Source organism: Muntiacus reevesi, chromosome 7, assembly GCF_963930625.1.
Source record: "Muntiacus reevesi chromosome 7, mMunRee1.1, whole genome shotgun sequence".
NCBI classification, from domain to species: domain Eukaryota; kingdom Metazoa; phylum Chordata; class Mammalia; order Artiodactyla; family Cervidae; genus Muntiacus; species Muntiacus reevesi.
The window spans coordinates 57,791,230-57,816,647 of record NC_089255.1 but is presented as its reverse complement, the minus strand read 5'-3'; the positions used below and the strand labels follow the sequence as shown (position 1 = coordinate 57,816,647).

Below are 25,418 nucleotides of genomic sequence, written 5' to 3'. Positions count from 1 at the left end.
TCTTTATTTACCCCATTTGCTGTAAAAGTTCATACATTTTGCAGCAGAAATAGTAACTTGTTTGAAGAAGGCTACTGCACTAACTGTTGAAAGGCTACATTAACACTCCCTTAACTACATACAAAAAACTCTCCCTGGGTGGCTCAGACGATAAAGAATTTGCCTGCAATGGGGAGACTTGGGTTCAATCCCTGGGATGGAAAGATCTCCTGGAGGAAGACATGGCAACCTACTCCAGTATTCCTACCTGGAGAATCCCCATGGACAGAGATGTCTGGCAGGCTACAGTCCATGGGGTCACAAGGAGTCGGATGCAACTAAAAGCACACAGCACATTAGATCCCAAGGGTTTTAGTAGACCACAATTCTACAATAATTGCCAAGATTTATTGAACTATTAGGACTTCGCAGGTAGCTCAGTTGGTAAAGAATCCACCTGCAATGCAGGAGACCCCAGTTCGATTCCTGGGTCAGGAAGGTCCCCTGGAAAAGGGATCGGCTACCCACTCCAGTATCCTTAGGTTTCTATGGTGGCTCAGATGGTAAACAAACCACATGCAATGCGGGAGACCTGAGCTGGGAAGATCCTCTGCAGGAGGGCATGGCAACCCACTCCAGTATTCTTGCCTGGAGAATCCCCATGGATGGAGAAGCCTGGTTGGCTACAGCTCGTAGAGTTGCAAAGAGTCGTACACGACTGACGGACTAAGCGTAGCACTGAGCTATTAAGTATGCGTCAGACACTTTCTTATCACTTTATTTGCTGTAACTCATTTAATCCTTCCAAGCACCCTGAGTTACGTATTGCAATTATTTGAATTGCACAAGGAAGGAAAGTAAAGCAGATTAGGCAAGTTGCCTAAATTCACAGAGCTAGAGTGACTAAGATGGAATGAATACAACATATAAAATATTACACACAAGGTGAAAAAAAAACATAACATACAGAACTGATTATGGTAGGGTGGCAAGAATCAGTGGCATTTCTCTCTATTCAATTAATATATTAGAGTGGTAAGGAATCAAACAAATACAGAATACTTCATGCACTTTCAAATATTCGTTCATGTGCAATCCCTTAGTCAACCTGCATAAATTGCACAGTGTAAAATTCAAACTCAGCTTATGCTAGTATCTTTAATTTTTATTGAAACATAACCTTTAATCCTTTTAATCTCAAGAGATACATAATAATACAAATTCACTATATAAGTTAGAAAATTTGTGTAACTAAAAACAAATAGTCTTCTATAAAATTACACACAGAAATAATCACTTAACAATTTGGCAGTTTCCTTCCAGATGTCAATATATCTGTTATTTAATTAAAATAAAATCACATTTTTAAATTTACTTTTTTTATTTAACATACACCAAGACATAATTTCATGTTTTTACATTCTTATGGCTCAGCAGTAAAGACTCTACCTTGCATTCATTGCAGGAGAAGCAAGTTTGACCCCTGGGTCAGGAAGATCCTCTGGAGAAGGAAATGGCAACCCACTCCAGTATTCTTGCCTGAGAAATCTCACGGATAGAAGAGGCTGGCAGGCAAATGAGTTGGACACAGCTTAGTGACTAAACAACAACAAAGCATTAAAAAAATGGCTAGGTAGTACCCCCACTGTAGGAAGGTATCGTAACAATCACCGTGAAACATCTAAGTTGTTTACAATTTTACAGCATAGAGTCACCCGCTCTGGAGTCAAACTGCTTATAAAGAAGTCTGTGCTCTGCCAGTTACTGATTCTGCTAACTTGGGCAAGCTACCTAATAATTTCTCTATACCTCAATTTTCTCTTATGAAAAATGGGGACAGCATTAGTTACCATATATGATTAATGTGAGGAAGGGATCAAATGTGTTAATATACAGCTTTTATTATCAATGCTGCAACTGGTTGTAAACAGCTACCAATTATCAGTTTTATTACACCAAAATAAATACCAAAACAAATTCACTTAAAATTTCCACATTAGAAGGTACGACCATTTTTCAGGCTTTGAATATGCCAAACTACAGCTGGGTTTTAAAAACCCTCATTAAATTGTTCTCTCACTTAATACTCATTTTTCCTTATCCAAGAAAATGAAAACTATGATCCAGTTAAGCTAACTTGTTTCAATTAGCTTTTGCTCTTCCACTTCTGTAGCTGCAAACCTACACATATTTGTAAACTCTCAGTCCATAGGGAACTTAAGGAAACCTGGCTGAAATCCTAATTCGGCTCATCATTTCCCTTCTCTTGAATCCCTAACTTGAACGCCCATCAGTGGAAGGGGACCACCTACCACCAGAAACCACCGATTATACTGTCCTTTTGAGGAATTTTTCTCCGAGCAATGTTGAAATCGGCCTCCTGCTAATTTCTACCCCTTGCTCCTACTTCTTTCTGGTCAAGTCAAACCTTATTGTTCTATGTGAGCTTCTCTTTGGGGGGCCAAAGATCACAGTTTTTCGACTTTTCCTCCTTTCCATTTCCTCCACAATCAAAATTCTCTGGCCATGCTCTATAGTTAGGTGGTTTTTAAACTTGATTGTTTATCATCTAAGGAAGGTGAGAAAAACAGAGTGGGCCAGTTCCTATCCTACTTAAGGTTGGGCCTCCATAGGTCTTTTTAATGAGCGCTCCAGCTGATTCTGATACAGAGTTTCAGAACTGATGCAAGATCCCACTTACAATATGATAGTATGCTATTTGAAATAATACCCCAGGTGTAACACAACCAGTACAAAGTGGGGCTGACACCTTGCTCTTCAAAATGTCACTTTTAAAAAATTTTTAAGTCTTCATTCATATTAAACGTACAATCAGTTAAAATGATCAAGTCTTTTCCACACTATTTATGCATTAGCATCTTGGGCCCTAACAGCCAACCTTTATAATCATTCCCATTAAAAGGTTAAGAGAGCCAGGGCTACGAATTTGAATTTTAAATGGGCCATTTAATTTCTAAATGGACCAATGGTCCTGCAGGTGGATTTACTTTCAGTGAGGAAATCACTTCATGGTCAAGCCTCTAATACTATGGACATACTTAACCCAAATAAAACTGCATTAGCCCGCCAACGTCTGAACGGGACAGTTGGTTGCACCAAAGTATCTTCTCTGTGCAGACCACTGCTGTCAACATTGTGAAGTAACACACAGGCCCTAATACTAACACTAATAAACTGATTGAGAGAGCCTCATGGAACAAACGTCTTCAGAAAAAGTTAAATATACTAATTATAGTTGTCCTGAGGTAGACACATCAGTGCTACAGAAACATGATTACTAGTGGGAAAAGCTCAGGGACCAAAGAAATGACTCACTAGAAAACTAAGTTGCCCTGAACTTAAAGGTTTTGTTTCAGTTTGCTTTTTGGTATTTGCAGAGAGAAGAAATGGCGCTTATCCACACTCAACCTGCTTTCAAAGGGGTACGGCACCCTCATAATTCATTCATGAGTCAAAATTTTCTCGCAGTGACTCCTGAACCCCTCATAACTTGTTTGTTTTACCTGATATTTCTAACTTAAGGTACTCAAGGGCCAAAACAAGTCCATTCTATAGACGATGAGCTCATCATAAATATATCTAGAGTTGAGGGTGGGGAGTACAACTCAAAATCCAATCTGATATTTATTTTCATGTGAATACCAAACATCAAAAATATACCTGGCATATTTCTAGCAATTACATGAAGACAGACCAGATGCTTCCTGTTGATGGAACAGGAGAGAACTACAGACTGGCAGAATCAGACTAAAGTTCACAAAACAACCAGAAGCTTCATTTCAGAACCATTAAACCAAAGCAGGTATGACTTTTAATAAGTATTCACACATTTACAACTGTCCTCCAACCTAGAACACCCAGACTGATTAAGAAATAGATAACTCATGAACTCTTAAGTTATAGAGTTAACTCTACATCTGTATATGCATTACAATGTAAAAGCAGTTTCACCAAAGGTTTCACTGCAGGACTCCTTTTTAATCTGGCACTCCGATAGTGCTTTGAAGTGTTCAACTTCAGAGATTACATTTACACCCAAGTTTTCACAAGCAAATTTAACATGGGGTTCGTGTTTTACTTGTGTACATCATTAAAAATAAGTTGTGGAATTAAAAATTAAGTTTAATCACTTAAAATTTTTTCAAATATTCTGAGTCTCTAAAATCATATGCAGATTATGCAATCTTTATTCATGACGTTTATGCATCTAACTCCCAAATTGAAAAAGTTAGAGCTCAAGAAAAAAAGGACAGGAAACAACCCTCTTATCCGTATTTTTAAAATGTCTTTTACAATAATATCCTGATTTGATTTGAATGGTAAGAGCAGGATAGAAATGACACATTTTTCAGCTTTTGAAAAAAGGCATGAGTATACAGTGGAGTTTACCAGCGGTTACATGTGATACCACAACAAACTGACACAGAAGTAGGTTCACGAATCCAGCTATCTTCTGTTAAACTAGGCATTCAAAAGACAAAAATGCAAAACAATGTCACTCTTGCCTAAAACATCACGGACGTTAACATGCAATAGACTTTTATTTTGTTATCTTGGGGGAAAATAAATACTCCAAAAGAGAAAAAGTTAAGAAAAAAAGACAAAGCCATCTTTCGTTTCCTTAAATTCAAAATCTGAGCCTGAAAGTGGAAGTGGCAAAGTCGATGGTTACATGTCACTGAGAAGAAATTTAAAGCAAGCTGGGTGGGTCTCTGTGTGAAAAAACACTATCTGCAAAAAGAACTCCTGGCCACTAACTTCTGCATAATAAACTACGGTGCTTTAACTCTGGGATGGCAAGTTACTGCACTCATTACACCAAACCATTTTCCAGATAAAAAACTGTAGTTTACAAAAGTAACTTGCCTGAATCGTGACAGCAAATCAGTGTCCAGAGAGAACACTTAAGGTATTTCCACATTACCAAGCCCCCTTCAGAAGTACTGTGGTTTCTGCCCCTCCTTTGAACAGATGTCTCCTCGCCACAGTCCAATCAGGTTTAAAGCAAGAGTATGTGTACTGAAAACAGGCTTCAAGTGGTAAAACACACACAAAGCAGGCCTGTATCATTCCTTTGGTTTCAGTTTTCACGATGCACCCTCGAGGCTAGGCACGCTGGTTCAACATGGTAGGAGAGCTTCAACGAAACACACTAAAAACACACTGATCGTGCCGAAACAGAAATGACCTGGCAAAATTCTCAACTTCGAGCCGGAGGCCGTGCACCCGCAGATGCCGGCGGGCAAATCCCAAGAGCAGAGGTCCCCAGCATCCAGAGCAGCTGGCTTCCTCCCCTCAGGAACTCGAGTCCCCGAGGCCAAGGCAGTCGCCGCGGCGGACCCGCACGGGACCAGCTGGGCGCTCCCGTTAACCCTGTCCGGGCCGGACGAGCCGGCTGCTCCCGCCGCGGCCCGGGCGCCTCCAGGCCCCGCGGCCCGAACAGCACAGCGCGCCGGAGGCCGGCCGTCCCCACCGACCCTTGGCCGCTCCGACTGGGCGGCCCAGACAAAGAGAGCAGCGGCTCCCGGGGCGGTAGCGCCAAGGCCTGCCTCGCCGCCCACCGCCTGCCACTCGGCGGCCGCAGTTCCCGCAGCCCGGGCCTGACCCTATCCCGCTCCGGGGCCGCCGCTCGGGACCGGCCCGGCGGAGAGCCGCAGGGAGGCCGTGGTGCGCCGGGGCCGACGAGGGGGCGGCGGCCGCCACCATGTCTGCCCGCCCCTCCCAGAAGCGGGGTGCCAGCGGACAAAGCGCGGCGGCGGCGCGGGCGGAGCGGGGACCCAGGCCCACCCCGCCGACCCCCGCGGAATAAGCGGGGCCAGGAGCCCCGGAAACCCGGCGCCTTAATGCAATAAACAGGAAATCGCGGGGATGATCTGGGTTCCGGGGGAAGTGGAATTATTTTTTACCAGCGAAGAGATCAACTTCCACATCCGGTGGTAACAGGGCCCTACACAGACCCGCACTGACCTGGAAAAGCTTCGGGAGCGGCGACGGGGGAGCAGCAGGAGGTGGTTCGGGGACCCGAGGCGCCTCGTACCCTGCCGGGCTGACGCGGCCCCGCTAAACACAAAGCGCTTCAGCTGCACAGGGCGCTATTTTCCGAAAATGCCGCGTCTGGTCGGCGCCCAAAATCCCCACCGAAAAGTCCCCCGTGCTGCGCGCGGAGGGACACATGGTGTGCGAGTGAGTCAAAGCTCCCAGCATCCCTCCCAGACCCGGCCCTCGTCAACTTTTCTCCTGAGCCTTTCCGCCCCTGCCCTAGTTAGCAGATCCCCCTCCCACCCACTCTCCGATCCCTTTCCGGCGGGAGAAATGGGGCGAAAGGGTCTGATTTTTGTTTTTAACGAAGAGGAGGGAAATAAGCCATTTCTACAGCTTCAGCTACACAAAGAAACCGGCGGAATGATCCCTCTCGGAGACCGCAAGTCCCGGCTCGCCCGGCGCCTGCGCGGCACGGGGGTGGGAGCTGCGGCCGGCCATGTGCGCGGCGGAGCAGCGGGCCGGCCACGCAGGCTGCCCGCTTGTTTCTGCGGGGCTAGGAGTGGGAGGTTGAAGTGCGTGTGCTAACCTTATCTCTCCGGCATGAACGCTGAGATGAAAACATACATGTTCCTGTAGCTCCCTCCCTCCTTTTTAAACATTGTGGTGGTTCCTTATATTTTGTAGACCCTAATAACTGCTCGCTGAATTCCCTTGAATTACTGTCAACTCAGAGGTAGAAGTCTTGTTTTTCCGGGGTTGGGATGTTAAGGTTTTTGTTGCATTTTATTAAGAAAGTAGCAAAAGTTTATTTGAGGGAGCTTGCCTGGCATCCCAGTGGTTAGCACTTTGCACGCTTCGGCTGTAGGGCGGAGGTTCGATCCTTGTCAGGTAAATAAGATCCTGCACGCTCCGGCCACCCCCCCTCCCAAAAAAAGTTTGTTTGAGAATGGGGATTTGCAAAGTAAGAGTCTTATAAGTTTAATTTACTTACGATGGTTAGCTAAGAAACCCATAATATAGATAATCTTCTTAACAGATGAGCCAGGGAGTGACTTTTCAATCTTCTAACCTTAACAATTTTTGGCATCTTACATCCATGAATTGAGAATATGTGAGAGAGCACCAAGGTTTTAATTTAAAAGAGTTTACAAATGAAATACATATTGCCCATTGATTTAGGGTGGCCTCAGGTAAGCAATCTTTTTCCACTTACCTATTTGTAATATTGATGTAGAGATTTGTCTTTGTGTAACTTAACAAAAATGTTGTGCCTAAAATAAAATGAATGACATGGGAGACGTATTCTGTTTTTCTTTCTGTTTAATATTTTCAGTGCTGCTTTGGATCCTCACATGCTTTTCTTTAACATTGATTTATCTGAGTAAACGTTCAGTTAATGGTTGCACTCCTTGATCTTATGCTACAGAATGCGAACAAGTAGACATCATCTGAAGTATGAGGGTAAACTGCCGAATGCTGTGAAATTTCATACAGGAGGAATCCCTTATTTACCTGTGAAGGAGGCATGGCATGTTGCAGGAAAAGCAGTTAGCTTTAGTAAGGGATTTGGGGAGACTTTCCAGACAGAAGTAATGAATGCAAAGGTTAGGACACAAACACTAGAAATGGTTGAGTGTGCGGAAGATAGTGCTTTTTCAGAAATGCCTAGAGAAGAGTCTGAAGAGGTCTAGTCATAAAAACCTTGAGTGCCATGTGCAGAAGAGAGCTAAGAGGAAGATATTGAAAGATATAAGTGAAAGCATAGTAAATCAGATTTTTATTTTAGATCACTATTAGGTAAGTCAGAGGCAGAGAGAACAGTCTGTGAGAGATTAACGACTTGGACTGAGATGGTGGCAAGCAGGGATGAAGAGTATGACCAAAGATGTTGCTGAGAGCTTGGTGATCTGGTTGACTGGATAGGGAATGACAGAGGGCCATGTCAAAGATGACTCCTAAGTGTCTTGGGGAGCAGTCTGAAGGATATCTTCATGGAGATTAGAAACAAGGGAAGAGGAATACATATTAGGGGAGGAAGATGGTTCTGTTTTGACCATGTAGAATTTGAAGTGTTTATGAGTCAACCAAGCAAGTATATCTAGTAGGTAGTTAGGTATTCTTTCATTTAAGTTGTTTTGAGAAAAACTAACTGGCACTGTTCTGCTCATTTGAGCAGATTAAGCAGGGAAAAGACCAACAGATTTCCTGCTCCTGTTTCTGTGGAGGGAACACACTATAAAGTTTTATAAAAAAGAAGAGGAAAGATAATATCACAATATCTTTCATGAAGAAAATGAAAGGGTATTTGGATGAAGCATTTCTCTGGGAGAGAGAGCAGGCAGAATTTTGGAGACTGTTCAGAAATGGCCTCTCTCAGAGTTCCCTGATAGTCTAGTAGCTAGGCTTTACTGAGTGGGCCCAGGTTCAGTCCCTGGTTGGCGAACTCAGATCTTGCAGGCTGCATGGCCTCTGAGAAAATATTCTTTTGAGCTAAGACTCTAGTGGGAATAAGTTAGTTGAGGCCTGTATTCGAGACCAAAGGAATAGTAAGGCAAAAATCCTAAGGTGAGAAAGCAAGAAAGGCAGTGTGGCTCAAGTCTAGAGGGCAAAGAAAGGAATAGTAGAAGATGAAGTTTACATCCTTAGTAAGTTTCAGAGCTTTAAAGCCATTGAAGGATTTTAAGGAATAGTGGTGGTTTAGTCACTCAGTCATGTCCAACTCTTTGTGACCCCATGGAGTGTAGCCTGCCAGGCTCCTCTGTCCATGGGATTTCCCAGGCAAGAATACTGGAGTAGGTTGCCATTTCCTTCTCCAGGGGCTCTTCCCAACCCAGGGATCGAACCTGCATCTCCTGCATTGGCAGGCAGATTCTTATCACTGAGCCACAATGGAGTAACATAAATAGCAGTAGAGGTAAAGTGAATGTATTGAAGAGATATTTTGTAATTAGACCTAACCTATATTGCTAGTGAATCAAACAGGGAAAGAGAAAAATCAAGAGGGATTCATAGGTTTGGAACTTGATTATCAAGTCTAGCACTGCCCAGTATAAACATAACACAAGGCAAATATGTAATTTTATAGTAGCCACATTGAAAAGATTTAAAAAATGATTAAAAATTAATACTTTTATTAGACTCAATATATCCAAAATAGTACTATTTCCTATGTGATCAATATTTAAAAGTACTAGATATTGTTAAATGTTTTGCATTCTTTCTGTTATCACTAAGTAAGTGTTCAAAATCTGGTATGGTTTTTACATTTATAGTATATCTCAGTAATTGATTTCACAAAATTTACTGTTGAAAAAGTAGATTCACATACTCAAATCATTCCAAACATTTCAAAAATTGTGCAATAATTGAATTATGTATGTTATTTTCATTTTAAAGATTAAAATCTTACTTCCTAAATTAGCCACATTTCAGCTGTTCCATAGCCACTTGTGGCTAGTCGCTACTACGTTGGACAGGGTAGGTCCACTGGAATAAAGAATAGTAAAAAATGAGACCAAAAAAGTGTGGAACCAGCCTGGAAGGTCTTTGGTGTCATGTTAAAGGATTGGGATCTTGCCCTAGAGAGAAAGGGAATAGTGGATAGTTCTTAAGCTAGGGAATAACACAGTATTTTGCTTAAGGCTAGAAAAAGGCCACTAGGTGAGCAACTGATGACTCGGGGATCAAGAGCAACCCTTCAGTTGAGTCCCCACATTCCAAGACCTGACCTCTGTCTTTCAGAAGTCTGACTTTTGTCAGTGCACTGGAGCAGTGCTAAAAATGTGGGCCACAGGCTAGTGCCAGTCGACAAACCCTTTGTTATTGATCCAAGACAAGGCATTTATAGAAATCAAGAGTAAGAATTTAGAAACTTAGAGCAATTAGTGTTATACTAACTTTACATCTGTGGTTGTAATAAAAATTGAGGGTTTGTATTGTTGTATATGCCATTGTTTTCCTTTTTCCCTTTTCTAGTCACTTATTTTTGTATTTTATACAAGTGTCTGATCTTTCACGACAGACAAATTTTGAAGCACTGATCTAGAGATACTCAGCTGAAGGAGTCAGAATGACCACGTAAGTTCCCAGGCAACTTATCTAAACTCAGTGACTTTTTCTTTTCTTTTTTTTTTTTTTACTTTATAGTGAGAACTATAATGGCTAAGAGGGCTCCCCAGGTAGCTCAGTGGGTAAAGAATCTGCCTGCAATGCAGGCGACGCAGGCAGATGCCAATTTGATCCCTGGGTTGAGACGATCCCTAGAAAAGGGCATGGCATCTCACTCCAAGATTCTTGCCTGGAGAATCTCAAGGACAGAGGAGCCTGGCAGGCTATAGTCCATAGGGTTGAAAAGAGTCGAACATGACTGAAGCAGCTGAGCATGCATGCACGCATAATGGCTAAGAGGGAAATAGATGTATGCTCAGCTGTTCCTGCCCTATCAAAATTGAAGACTATGTGGAAATAACTAAATTTACAGTGACTACCATTTATTAATGATTCCTATTTGCCAGCCATTGTGAAAAGCCTGTTAACATATTAATGTCTCACTTTACCTTCATAATAACTCTTAAAATAGCTATTATTAATCCCATTTTTCCAAAGAGGAAACTGAGTCTAAATTAGGTAAACAACTTGCCTAAAGTCACCAAGTTGGTAAATGTTAGAGACAGGGTTCTAATACAGGTCTCTTTTCAAAGCTATTGTCTTTAATCACTTTTTTTGCCATTATAATCCAAATATCTAGCAGATTCCCTGGCACAGATTGTTTTAGAGAGAATATGTGAAGTTGACCACATTACCTCCCAGGGAATCATTAGTGAAATTGGGGCCAAAGTAAGGGGAGTTGTTGCTGCTGCTGCTAAGCCGCTTCAGTTGTGTCCGAGTCTGTGCGACCCCATAGACGGCAGCCCACCAGGCTCCCCCGTCCCTGGGATTCTCCAGGCAAGAACACTAGAGTGGGTTGCCATTTCCTTCTCCAATGCGTGAAAGTGCAGTTGCTCAGTCGTGTCCAACTCTGTGTGACCCCATGAACTGCAGCCTACCAGGCTCCTCCATCCATGGGATTTTCCAGGCAAGAGTACTGGAGTGGGTTGCCATTGCCTTCTCCAGTAAGGGGAGTTAGTGGTATTCTAATAGTATCAGACAAATGCATTCATTTTTATAATATAAATATGTGTTTTGCTCCTATTCAGAATGTACTGACTCCCACAAATCAACAAAAAATAAAAAGACAACACAGTAGAAACTGGTAAGAGATTTAAACAGTTGCTTCACAAAAGAGGGCATCTAAATGGCCAGTAAACATATAAGGATGCTCAACTTCCATCACCAGGGAAATGCAAATTAAAATCATGAGGTACTGTTGCACACCCATAATAATGGTTAAAATGAAAAACACAGGCAATGTCAGTATGGGAACAAATGAAAATATACCTGTTGATGAGAATATATATTGGTATAGCCAATTTGGAAAATTCAGACTTCAAAAAAAAACACATGAAACCAAACGACATAGGGATTTAGGCTTAGGTAGTGAAATCTATAAAGAAAAGAAAGAAAATGATTAGCTTTGGGTAGGGGAGTAATGCCTGGGAGGGTATGCAGGGGTGCTTCTAGGGTGCTAGCAATGTTCTGTTTCTTAACCTGAGTGAGGGTTGCAGATGTTCACTTTTTTATTGAGCTGTCTGTTTTGGGGTGAATGACTTCTCAACTACCAACCATTACCTTGCTGACTGAGTCAATCTTTCTGAGCCAAGCATTAAAATATGAAAGACAAGGTAGGTCTGATTTCTGGGGATGGCAACGGTGAAGGAGAGGAGAGACAGATGCAAAAAAATACTGCAAAACATGAGGCAGTTTGAGAAGCTGAACGAGGATGGCCATTAGAGTAAGAAGCCCCAAGTTCAGGACTTAACTGGTTTTTCAATCTAGGCTGTAAGCACTCTCTAGCTTATGACCCGGGTATATCTCCTAACTTGCCTTAATTTCACTTTTATCACCTGGGGCTGAAGGGAGTTTGATAAAATGGATGTTTTTGTTTTGTTTATACCACTTCGTAAGCTATTAAAATGCCATATACAATTTTGCTAATGTTTGATTCAGTGTGATCAGAAAAGGGAAGGAGTGAGGATGACTGAGATTTTGAGTCAGAGTGATGAAGGTTTTGGTGATAGCATGAACTAAATGATTTGGAAAAGATACTCTGTTTATGTGTTTATGCCAGAACATCAAGGTGGAATTATCAAATAGATTTAGAACCTAAGTTTTGGTACTCTGAAAGAAAGGTCAGAATTGGTGAAAGAAACTAGATATTACCTGCATAAGGATAATAATTAAAGCCACAGGAGTGACTTCATATCGTTGGAAGAGAATATAGAAAAACGGGACTGAGGACAGAAAAAGAAGTAAAGGAGGAGAGGAAATCAGCCTTTATTGAGCACCTACTGAACTGTATGCCCACTGCTCTACATTTATTATCTCATCTATTTCCCTCAAATTCCAAGATAATGAATGAAGCCTCCTTTGGCCAACTGACAGTGTAGACTCACAGTAAGGTAAAGAACCAGCATTTCAAACCAGCTTGACTCCAGCTTGTATGGTGCACTACACCACTCCTAGAGCCAAGTGTATCTCATAGAAGTCCTGGCAAAAATGTGAGTCAAGGAAGAATAAGCCCTGAGAAAAGACCATTGGATTTACATGATTTGTGACCAAGGAGTTTCTGGAACAGAGAGCAGTGTCTGTACTCCATCTGTTGTGCTTCTGTGAGCATGGTTAATCCACACAAACATTTGTGTTCTAGACCTCTGGCAATAAGAAAAAAAGTCAAGATGGTAACTGTGAAAATTAGTGTAATGAAAACAAAGTCACTTATTAAAGCCTAGCTAGAGACTCTTTTGCCAAGTGCTTTAAATCATGCCGAAGCTTGAAAGAGAAATGGGAATAACTCAGACATGATTCAGGGTTGTTTGCTGCTTTGTTCATGTACTGCTGAGAACTATCTTGAATGTCACCGATAGTATGAGTCCTTCACTTTGGAAAACACTGAGATGTTATATAATAATGTTCACTGTTTGGATTGCACTTTCAGTCACCTGAAATTCTAAGGAAAAAAGATTGAGATGGCTTTGCCAGCCAAGGACATTGTAACTTAAAATGAAAGGTAATTTTGCTGGTGATAAACACATACCTTTTGGAAAGCATCAATATCTCCTCAAAATTTAGAGTTAATTCACTGTATCTATGAGGAAAACTTTTCCCTACTAAGTTTATTAGAACTATTTACTCTTGGAATAGCATGTTAACATTGAAGAAAAAATAGTAAAAGAATGTTCCACCCCAATATAATTACTGGTTTCTTACTGCATGTTTTTAGATTTGCAGATGAATAATGTGTGCATTTTTGGCAGAGACTGCTGTGGAATTTGTAATTGACTGCAGGAGCATGATGTCTTCTGTCTTTATTTACTCCCTCTTTCTGAATTCTACAGAAGACCATATATATTATTCTGCTCTTTGTACTTAAGACGTCTTGGGCTTTTCCCTGAAAATGCATAAAATGCATACTCTTTTCTTACCCCTGCAGATTATTTAACTAGTCATTATCCAGTTGAAGGATGTGAGTTTCTAATTTTTCATATTCTAATTAGTGCTTGGATGAATATCTTTGTACATACATCTTTGTATACTTAAGCCTGTCTCATCTCAGTTCCCAGAGTGGATTTACTCTGCACAGGGGCATCTGGGATTTTTAATTTTGATAGGTACTGATGTATTGCCTCCATGTACCAAATGTTTCTCCACAGAGCATTACCAAATTTTTGGATTTTTCCCTGTGAACTTTGGAAGGGTAGATTATTTCAAGTCCTACCTAATATTTTTCAGGGCCGATAACAGAATCATTTGGTTAACCTGGGGGAAATGAGATTTGGTTTACACAATTTGTTCAGGACACAAATTCCTTGCTGCAGCTCCTGCAGCTACACACCCACAGCTAGTAGAAACATGGTTGCTTATGCAGTCAAAGCAGCCAGCAAAAACCTGGAAAAGTGCCAAGAATGACTACAAACAGCTCCACCTACACTTTTTTTTTTTTTTTTTTTTTTGCAAATTTGCAAGCCTAGCAGTATCTAAAAGATCCTTCAGCGTTTGGATTACAGAGAATCAACCTGATAAGAGGGAGGGAGTTATTCATTTCTTGAAAAATTCCTCTATTATGATAGGAGCTGAAGATGATTTTTATTTCATTTTGCTTCAATGCTGAAGTGGCACTGGGAGGGAGAAAGTAGAGCTATTAGGCTATAGGGTCCATCTGCACTGGGGCTTATATAAGACTGTGAAAGAGTTCCAGGAATGATAAGCTCAGTTACCTTAGAGCCACAGTAATTTAGGGAGGGGGGGGGGGGTGAATTCAATGTGGTATGCTAGCTTACTGATTTTTCAAAAAAATTTTTTTTACATTTTTAAAAATTGAAGTATAGTTGATTGAGTGTTTCAGGCATACAACAAAGTGATTCAGTTATATATATTCTTTTTCAGATTCTTTTCCCAACCTCTGTGTCCCCTTCTCCTCTTGCCTTCAATCTTTCCCAGCATCAGGGTCTTTTCCAATCAGTTGGCTCTTTACATCAGGTGGCCAAAATATTGGAGCTTCATCTTTAGCATCAGTCCTTCCAATGAATATTCAGGATTGATTTCCTTTAGGATTGACAGGTTTGATCTCCTTGCAGTCCAAGGGACTCTCAAGAGTCTTCTCCAGCACCACAGTTCTGTATCTCTAGTTTTCCACAGATTCATGAAAGTCCATCCAAAAGAAAATTGTCATAACTCTTAATAGTGTTCTGTCTTTCTTTAAATTGACTGCAAACAACACATTGTGTAGTTTTTGCAAAATTTGGAAACTGTTACCTCTTTAGGCATGACAGGTAACTATTGGGGAATTCTTCAAGTTATTTAATATACCCAAAGTTGCATCTCAGGAGTGATTTGCATCTCAGGAATGGCTTGGAATTTGGAATTGTTAGGTAGGAAGTTAGGCATGAGCAAGGAGGGGGTGGAAAAGGGTGCAAGCTGAGCTCTAAACCCCATCCCAGACAGCCCAGAAAAGCTCACAGATATGCTACAAAAATAACCACAGAGACTTTTCCAACTCCTGCACATGCACCCTAGGCACACAGTGAATACAAATTAACCATGGGGGCTTCTGGAACTCCCAACATATGCTAGCCCTAGGCATACAGTGGATACAAACTAACCACAGGGGCTTCCTCAAGTAACCTCAGGCAACTAGGGCCCATGACTGGTTCATAAACATTGTCTGCATACATACATCTGATTATAGCAGACTGAATTATGAGAAGATGTGAACAACAAAGCCTGTTGTTATGTAGCTTGCAACTGTCAATGGGCCTTGAGCATATGCCCGTTTGCATTCCCTTTCTTGACTGATGGCAGGTATAAGCCCTGTTTTGCACAGGGCACAACCAAAAGGAAGAGACAGGAAGTAAGAAAAGGGTGATGCCAAGAGGGATCTTTGTAACTCCTTTGGGGCTGGCTTGTTCCCATGCCTTGGGAGTATCTGTTTAATAAAAGTATTAAAGTAGTATTAAAGGAAAAAAAAATAAAGTAACTGTCTACTTAAACTATAACTGAGTTGTAACTTCTCTGCTGGTTCAAACCCTTCAGTCCATCATTCCCAATTTTTGTTGCAATGAACAAGGGAGAGAAAGAAACCAACCTGACAACCATTCTGTCTCTAGACTTGAAATAAGAGGCATATAAATGCAGGTCTAAACTCATTCACTTGATGGACTGTAAGTAGTGGTACACATGGGTAATTGATTAGATATTTGATGATACCAGGAAAGCATACTACTTTTATTGAGCTTTGTTGTTTTGTTATGATAATAGTAATATGTTTAAATTTTTTAAACCAGAATCTTTTAGACATATGATATCTGGGATTTGTTTCAAAATAATGTGGAGTTGCAACAGGGTGTAAATTATTGGCCGTATCAAGGAAGTGACAGTGGTCTAGGGAATGGTAATTGCAAAAGCTAGATGATGAATACAGGGTGTTCTTTGTATTCTTTTCTGCGTCTATATATGTTGACATTTTCTGTACTAAAATATTGTTAAAATAATTTGTGATTATGTATAACTAGTGACTTATACCTGATGAAATTAACATATAAAGAATCATCTATTCAAATGTCTTCTGAAGCATGGAAATTTAAATCCTGGCCATTAGCATGAATTGAACTTCACTTACCATGCATTTATTCAGCAGCCACTAAATGCTTTCCTGTAGATTTTCCTCATTTAATTTCTGCAAAGGTAGGTGTCATCCCCATTTTAAAAAGGAGGAAAATGCAGATTCTAGATAAGTAATACACAGGTAGAAAATAGCATACTTGGGATTTCTCCTTCATTTAGTCTGTCTCCCAAAATTCATGTTTTATTTCTGCTATACCATGCTGCTTCTCAGACATATCTAACCACCTTTTCCTCCATGCTGTTTTTCTTTTAGTAGTGAAAGCCTGGCACAACAGGTGGACAAACGTGTGGAAGATTTCTGGAGTCTTTGTCCTCTCCTTTCCTGTTAAGGCAGCTGCTGCTGCTGCTACATCACATCAGTCGTGTCCGACTCTGTGCGACCCCACAGATGGCAGCCCATCAGGCTTCCATCCCTGGGATTCTCCAGGCAAGAATACTGGAGTAGGTTGCCATTTCCTTCTCCAGTGCATGAAAGTGAAGTCGCTCAGTTGTGTCTGACTCTTTGCGACCCCATGGACTGCAGCCTACCAGGCTCCTCCATCCATGGGATTTTCCAGGCAAGAGTACTGGAGTGGGTTGCCATTGCCTTCTCCGTTAAGGCACCTAGAGGTCCCCAAAAAAGTGAAAGTGAAAAGTGAAAGTCGCTCAGACATGTCTGATTTTTCCAACCCCATGAACTATACAGTCCATGGAATTCTCCAGACCAGAATACTGGAATGGGTAGCCTTTCCCTTCTTCAGGAGATCTTCCCAACCCAGGAATCGAACTCAGGTCTCCCATCTTGCAGGCGTATTCTTTACCAGCTGAGCCAGCAGGAAAGCCCTGAGTTCCAAAGCAGAAGTTACAAGTTTACTGCACCTAAAGGAAACCATGAAACAAAGAATTGATAAAATTCTAGACCTAACTCACCAAACTTTTGTTCTCCAAGAGTTCATTTGACCATTGCATACATTTGTGTCAGTTACTGTTCAAACTGTACCCTCATCATACCAAACTGATACCCTCATCTCACTTTCAGAACATAAATTAAGAGCTCAACCTTGAGGACTTTATGCTAACCTTGAGAGCATTATGCTAAGTGAAATAAGTCAGATAGAGACAAATTCTGTATGATCTCACTTAATATTTGGAATCTAAAGTATCCAAACTCAGGACTTCCCTGGTGGTCCTGTGGCTAAGCCTCAACACAGGGGGCCCAGGTTCCATCCCTGATCAGAGAACTAGATCCCACGTGCTGCAACTAAGACCCGGTGCAGCCAGACAAACAAATACATACATAAACACCAAACTCTTAGAAATAGAGTAGACTTGCAATTGCCAGGGGCAGGGGTGTGGTGAAAGAGAAGAATGGGTAAAGGTGGTCAAAGTGCATCCTTCAGTTATAAGATAGATGAGTTCTGGCAAGCTAATGTACAGAATTGTGACTACGGTTAATTCTGTATTGTATAGTTGAAACTTACTAAGAGAATAGATTTTAAAAGTTCTCAAGGCAGGAAAAAAAAATGGTAACTGTAAGGTGATAAATGTGTTAACTAAACTTACTGTGGAAAACACTTTGCAATACAAACATATCAAATCATCATGCTGTGTGCCTTAAACTTAATGTTATACATCAGTTATATTCCAGTAAAGCTGGTGGGGGTGGAGGTCTTAATCCTAACACAGTTACCTCTCTCCTCCTCCCTCCCATATCCCCACTCCACCCTCAGTTGGAAGCAGCACCTGCACAGTTCAGGAAATGGACGGGGTACAAGATAGAAAACAGAGTAGCCTGTCCAGCCTCCCTTCGCTTTCTCCTTTCTCTTAGTAAGAACACACCAAGTTTGCAACATAAGGGAGCTTGGGACAGCTCCGTAATTCCAAACCAGTTATTAACAGTGGACCTTTAAGAATACGTAATATAGAATGTGACACAGTTTAAAAGCCCCATCATAAAGTGTGTGGAGGAAAGAGACCAGATTTTATAAACACTCCTGGTTAAAGCAAGACTTGAATCAAAGAAAGGCCTTATGTGGGATCTGGGTATTTACATTCTCTTTATTCTCCATCACCTATCCATCCTGCAAATAAAAATCACCATACTTAGGCAAATCTAGACTTACCTATGCTTAAAATAACCCCATCTGACTAGCCTACAGAGTGGGTCATGTGGGATAGACTTTTAACTCCATGGTGTACTTTCCCTGCCCCTGGATTTCTGCAACTCTGGGCCAGAAAAACCTAAGATGACAGAATAAGAGCACAAACTCCAGTTTTATCCAGAGAGCTGTCCTTTGACCAAGCAAAAATACTGAATCACCAGAGAAGATATAACATATTTGATATTTCTTTAAAAAAAAAATTAGATGCTTAAGAGTTGGAAAACTAAAAAAGGAGAAATTGAGAATTTCAAGTAAGAGTGAGAGAATACCTACAGATTATTCAAGGGCATAAACTCAAAAATGCCCCTGCCTAACCTATTGAAAAGGCTTTCAGTAGGATGAAAAGGTGAGAGCTGCCTTTTCCCCTGGCTAACACATCTCTCTGGCAGCAGAAAATTAATAGATGGGGTAAGGTATTATTTGGGACTTCCCAGGTAGCACTAGTGGTAAAGAACCCACCTGCCAATACAGGAGACAGAAGAAATGTGAATTTGATCCCTGAACTGGGTAGATCCCCTGGAGGAGGGCATGGCAACCCACTCCAGTATTCTTGCCTGGAAAATCCCATGAACAAAGGAGCCTCGAGGGCTACAGTCCACGGGGTCGCAATGAGTTGGACACGACCGAAGAGACTTAGTACACAGCACAAGGTATTATTTAGTAAAGAATTGAAGCCCTAGACAGCATATTAAAAAGCAGAGACATTACTTTGCCAACAAAGGTCCGTCCAGTCAAGGCTATGGTTTTTCCAGTGGTCATGTATGGATGCGAGAGTTGGACTATAAAGAGGGCTGAGCGCTGAAGAATTGATGCTTTTTTTTTAATTTTAGAAATTGATGCTTTTGAACTGTGGTGTTGGAGAAGACTCTTGAGAGTCCCTTGGACTGCAAGGAGATCCAACCAGTCCATCCTAAAGATCAGTCCTGGGTGTTCGTTGGAAGGACTGATGTTGAAGCTGAAACTCCAATAACTTTGGCCACCTGATGTGAAGAGCTGACTCATTTGAAAAGATCCTGATGCTGGGAAAGATTGAGGGCAGGAGGAGAAGGGGACAACAGAGGATGAGATGGTTGGATGGCATCACTGACTCAATGGACATGGGTTTGGGTGAACTCCGGAAGTTGGTCATGGACAGGGAGGCCTGGCGTGCTGCGGTTCATGGAGTCGCAAAGAGTCGGAATGACTGAGCGACTGAACTGAAATGAACTAAACTGAAGCCCATACCTTGATTTAAATTTAGATATTTAGTTTTTCACATGTACTAAATCCTTCTGCCATCTGTACACATGTGCACAAGATCTAGATGAAAGTACTCAGGTATCCCTCTTCCCCTTGAGCTCTTCAAATGAAACTCATTTTGCTTTTCCCCTCCCAAACTTTTTTATCTTTAGCAAGGTACTGCCTTTTGTAAATAGTCCATGCTCAAAACTTTATCTTCATTTTTCTGATTTAGCTTTTATTTCATAATCCTAAACTTAATTCTGCCATCCAACTAGACTAGGAGGGAAATAAGGAAAATATAGAACCCAAAAAGCTCCAGCACATGAATAGATGTTGAGTATTTTCAGATAGCACAGAGATTATAGAATGGAGTGAGGGATGAAGTTGGTGGGATACACTCCTGAGCTATAGAAGGAATGGTACAGAAGATAAAACACAAGTCATTTATTGAAGTTTTCTATTCGTGCATGAATGTTAAGTCACTTCAGTCATGTCTGACTCTTCGTGGCCCCATGGACTATAGCCCACCAGGCTCCTCTGTTCATGGGATTTTCTAGGCAAGAATACTGGAGTGGGTTGCCATCCCCTCTTCCAGGGGCTATTCCCAACATAGAGATCAAACCTGTGTCTCTTATGTCTCCTGCACTGGCTGGTGAGTTCTTTACCACTAGTGCCATCTGGGAAGCCCGAGTTGTCCACAATCAGCTTAAAAGAGCTTCTTGGTGGTTCTGCCATTCCTGGACCATGGCACTCCATGGCTTCCACGATATTCATGTCCTCTTCTACCTTGCCAAAGACCATAGGTTTGCCATCCAACCATTCAGTCTTGACAGTGCAGATGAAAACCTGGGAACAGTTTGTGTCGGATCCAGTATTTGCCATGGACAAGATGCTAGGACCCATGTGCTTCGGTATGAGACTCTCATCATCATATTTCTCCCCACAGCTGGATTTGCCATAGTGCCATTACAATGTGTGAAGTCACCACCCTGGCCCATAAAGCCCACAATCATTCACAATCATTTCACAATCTGTGAAAGCAGGAATCTTTTTAATGAAGTTCTTTCTCCCCAGTGCTCAGAGTATGAAAGTTTTCTGCTATCTTAGCAACTTTGTCTACAAACACCTTGAAAAATACATGGTCTGGGGGCTTACCATGCACAGAGCTATCAAAGAAAACAGCAGAGTTGACTGGCTGGGAGGTGGTAGTGTCTGCAAAGTCAAACTTTCTTCATTCTTTAGTGCAAACTGCTTGTCCTCTTGGAAAGGAACCTATTTTGCACTTTTTACCTTTATCTTCACAAAGATGACTTAGTCTTGTGGCCCTCTTTGAATTTAACCTTTCCTGTCTGCCCTGACTATCTTGCCTGACTTCCATGATCTTCTTCAAATATTTGATCTTCTTCAAATATTGCTTTCATTTTAAGACTCCCCTGAGCATTACCCTACAGAGTGTCTAGGCCCTATCCAACCCTGGGTTTGAGCAGGTTTGTGGACAAGAATGATAGTGTGCGAAAATACTTAGCATCATCCCTGGCATATCGCAGGCACTGTTTACTTCTTTTTCTTTTTATTAAGTTAGTTTCCTTACTGTCCCAAAGACCATCAGTGGTAGTCCAAGGCCTACCTTGAAGGTATTGCAAATTTGGTTCCAGAACATCACAATAAAGTACATCACATGAGTTTTTTGGTTTCTCAGTGCCTATGAGTTATATTTACACTATCCTATAGTCTATGAAGTGTACAAAGCATTGTATCTTAAAAATACATACCTTAATTTAAAAACATTTTATTACTAAAAAATTCTACCCATTGGGCTTCCCTGGTGGCTCAGTGGTAAATAATCCTCATTCCAATGCAGGAAACACAGGTTTGATCTCTGATCTGGGATGATCCCACATGCAGCAGAGCAACTAAGCCCATGTGCCACAATTGTTGAGCCTGTGCTCTAGAGCCTGGGAACCAATACTACCAAGCCCATGCACCACAACTGCTGAAGTCCAGGCATTGTGGAGCCCATACTCCTCCACGAGAGAAGCCAACACAATAAGGAGCCCATGCACCACAATGAAGAGTAGCCCTCCGCTTGCCACAACTAGTAAAATGCCTGCACAGCAACAAAGGCCCAGTACAGCCAAAAATAAATTTTAAAATATATTTTAAAATGCTACCCATCATTTATGCCTTCAGTGAGTTGTATTAACAGCAAAGATCACAAATAAAATGTGACTACCATAACAAATATAATGAAAGTTTGAAGTATTGCAAGAATACCAAAATGGGACACAGAGACATGAAATGAGCAAGTGCTGTGGCAAAAATGGCACCAGTGCACTTGTTTGATGCCACAAGCCTTCAATTTATAAAAAATGCAATATATGTAAATTGCAATAAAGCTCAGTAAAATGAAATACAGCTGTATTCTCCCTCCAAGAAGTGTATTCACTTCAACCTTCTGCCTCTCCAAATCTAGCAAATGTGAACAAATTCAAATTCTATGTTCAAACTTTAAAACTACCTTGAAGTCCACAGAAGTAGGAGCAAATGGAAAACCACAACTTGTTCTTGGCTAAGAAATTCAACATCATAAAAATAATGTTATTTAACATGTCAAAAATACTAATAAGGTTCTAGGAGGAACAAAGGGAATGAAAAGAGGGGAGCTAGCAAGACTGATTCTAAAGCTCATATGGAAAAAATAAACAAGGGTGGCCAGAAAACTGACAAAAAAGAGTGATAAAGGGAGATGAGCATCTGTTAGATATTAGACTATAAAGCCTCAGTAAGGGCACTAATCCACCCTCAGGACCTAAACACTTCCCAAACATACCAGCTCCAAATACAAATACATTAAGGATTAGGTTTCAACATAAGAATTTTGGGAGGACAAAAACTTCAGTCTGTAGCACCAAATGTCCATGGATAGGGAACTACAGAAGAAAAAAAAAGCAGTGATAGTATAATATAAACAATATATCATTAAGTTAAAAATTAAGGTGTAGAAAGTGTATATACTATGCTACCTTTTAATAAAAAGAGAAGCTATATAGATAAATATACATATCCACAAGGACAGCAATGCAAGTAGGACTTTTCAGTGTATACCTTTTGATACCGTTTTGTTTTTTAAACCATACGAGTTAAGTGTATTACCTTTTTTTAAAGAAGATAATGCCTTCCTAACTATAAACAGGATTTTTAAACTTAAGAGTTGGGAAGAGGTCTTCTCTGGTAGTTCAGCAGTTAAGAATCTGACATCCAATACAGGAGACGCAAGTTTGATCCTGCTCTAGGACCTGGGAGCCTCCACTACTGAGCCCACATGCTACAACTACTGAAGCCTGCACACCTAGAGCCCATGCTCCGCGATAAGAGAAGCCACCACAATGGTTAGGGAACAAAGATGCCACGTGCCACAGGGCAACTAAAGCCCTGCATCAAATCTACTGAGCCCACACTCCGAAGCCCATGCTCTGCAACAGGAAAATCCATTGCAATGAGAAACCCATGCACGGCAACAAAGAATAGCCACCATTTGCTGCAACTAGAGGAAGTCCAGGCACAGCAGAGTAGATCCAGTGCAACCAAACATTAATTAATTAATTAAACTATTTTAAAACTACTAGGTATAAAATATCGAGGATATATTAAATAGCACAAGGGATTATATTCAATATCTTGTAATAATTTTAAATGGAGTATAATTTGTAAAAATACTAAACCACAGGTTTCCCTGGTGGCTCAGTGGTAGAGAATCCTCCCGCCAGTGCAGGGAACATGGGTTCAATCCCTGGTCTGGGAAGATCCCACTTGCTGCAGAGTAACTAAGTCCATGTGCCACCACTATCGAGCCTGTGCTCTATGGCTCGGGAGCTGAAACTCCTGAGCCCCTGTGTCACAACCACTGACGCCTACACACCTAGAGCCCATACTCGGCAACAAGAGAAACCACTGCAATGAGAAGCCTGTGCATCACCACTAGAGGGTAGCCCCTACTCACTGCAACTAGAGAAAAGTCCATGCAGCAATGACGACACTGCACAGCCTAAATAAATAAAAAAATTTTAAAATGACTGAATCACTATGCTGATATCTCTGAAACTAATATAATAATGTAAATCAACTATACTTCAACAGGAACAAAAGTGTTTAAGACCATGCTTTCTATGCAGGGGCTATGGGTTCAATGCCTGGTTGGGGAATTAAGATCACCACATGCCACATGCACAGCCAAATTTAGAAAAACAATTTCTTAAAAGAAAGACAGATACTGTGTAATCTTTTTACATGTGGAGTCTTAAAAACTCACAGATACAGAGAGCAGATTAGTGGTTGTCAGAGGCAAGAGGTAAAGGATGGGCAAAATGGATGAAGGAAGTCAAACAAACTTCCAGTTAGTTATAACATAAATAGGTAAGGGGAATGTAATGTACAGAAAGGCAAACATAGTTAATATTGTATTGCATATTGAAAGTTGTTAAGAGAGTAAATCTTAAAAACTCTTATTGCAAGGAAAAATTATTTTTAAACTATGTATGGTGATGGGTGTTAACTAGATTTATTTTAGTGATCATTTTGCAGTAAATACAAATATAAAATCATTATGTTATCCATCTTAAACTAATATAATATTTAATGTCAATTATACCACAATTAAAAAAAGATAAAACTTGGCAATTTTGCTTTTGTCCCTCAAAGATTTCCTCCATATAAAAATTTGCTAAAAAGCCTGATTCTTGGTCCTGGCAGGTTATGCTCCCCTAGACTCAAGGATTTCTCCAGTGGTTTCTCTAGAAACCTTCTGAGTATATTACATGATGAAGTGGGAAAAGCTTATGCTTGATGTTCCTATATATTGTTGTTGTTCAGTTGCTGAGTCATATCCGACTCTTTGTGATCACATGGACTACATCATGAGGGCCTTCCCTTGTGGCTCAGCTGGTAAAGAATTCACCTGCAATGCAGAAGACCTAGGTTCGATCCCTGGATTGGGAAGGGAGCCCCTGGAGAAGGGAAAGGCTACCGACTCCAGTATTCTGGCCTAGAGAATTCCATGGACTATATAGTTCATGGGGTCGCAAAGAGTCAAACACAACTGAGCAACTTTCACTTCACTACAGCATGTCAGTCTTCACCTTCTTCCACTATCTCCTGGAATTTGCTCAAGTTCGTGTCCACTGAGTCAGTGATGCTATCTAACCATCAGTCCCTTATACTACTGTCTTTCAAATTCTAGTTCTGTCAACAACCAGCTCCATGATGTTGAATATTTCAAATCACTAAAACATTCTGGTGGCTCACACCTTAAAGAATCTGCCCACGATGCAGGAGACCCAGGTCCAATCCCTGGGTCAGGAAGATCCCCTGGAGAAGGAAATGGCTACCCATTCCAGTATCCTTGTCTGGAGAATTCCATGGAAAGAGGAGCCTCAGTTTACCATTCATTGGGTCGCAAAGAGTCAGACATGACTGAGTGACTAACACTTTCTAACAAAGCACTCTGAGCCTTGTTCTCCTTATTTGTAAATTTAGAAATAGTAATGTTCATCTCATAATGTTACAGTGATTTAGAGATAAGGCATGTGAAAATCCCTGGCATATGGTAAGTGACCCAAACCCATCCCTCTTCTTATCCACAAGTGATTTACAAATTAATGAAGAAACAAGTGAACAGCTTCCCCAAGCAGTAATATTTGCCTTACTTACAGAAACCTGTACTACCAGTTTCTAAACACAGGGGCAAACCAGGTCTTTTAGAAGTTTGCCTTGACTTGTCTCTAGCACTTCAATTTTAGA

At 41.1% G+C, this 25,418-nt stretch overlaps 2 protein-coding genes and 1 pseudogene across 8 annotated transcripts in view; 1 reads left to right on the top strand and 2 right to left on the bottom strand.

Annotated features, from left to right (window-relative positions):
- The window catches only part of GABPB1 (GA binding protein transcription factor subunit beta 1), a 63,099-nt gene extending 56,939 nt beyond the window's left edge, over window positions 1–6,160 (bottom strand). For 2 of the 7 annotated variants that reach the window (XM_065940331.1, XM_065940336.1), the window contains exon 1: window positions 5,968–6,153. The gene's annotated coding sequence lies outside the window, so the exon portion shown is untranslated. Of the gene's footprint in view, window positions 1–4,866; window positions 4,999–5,967 lie in introns of those variants that run through there. The other 5 variants (XM_065940339.1, XM_065940338.1, XM_065940334.1 and 2 more) reach the window with 5 other exon arrangements.
- LOC136172633 (uncharacterized) lies at window positions 5,869–16,639 on the top strand. The gene is made up of 4 exons (XM_065942037.1): window positions 5,869–5,877; window positions 5,944–6,870; window positions 10,004–10,059; window positions 16,514–16,639. The coding sequence occupies exons 1-2, from the start codon at window positions 5,869–5,871 to the stop codon at window positions 6,565–6,567; spliced, it is 633 nt and encodes a 210-aa protein (XP_065798109.1). The 3' UTR covers window positions 6,568–6,870; window positions 10,004–10,059; window positions 16,514–16,639.
- Window positions 16,640–20,289: 3,650 nt separating this feature from the next.
- LOC136172632 (peptidyl-prolyl cis-trans isomerase A-like) lies at window positions 20,290–20,620 on the bottom strand (annotated as a pseudogene).
- Window positions 20,621–25,418: the final 4,798 nt, after the last annotated feature.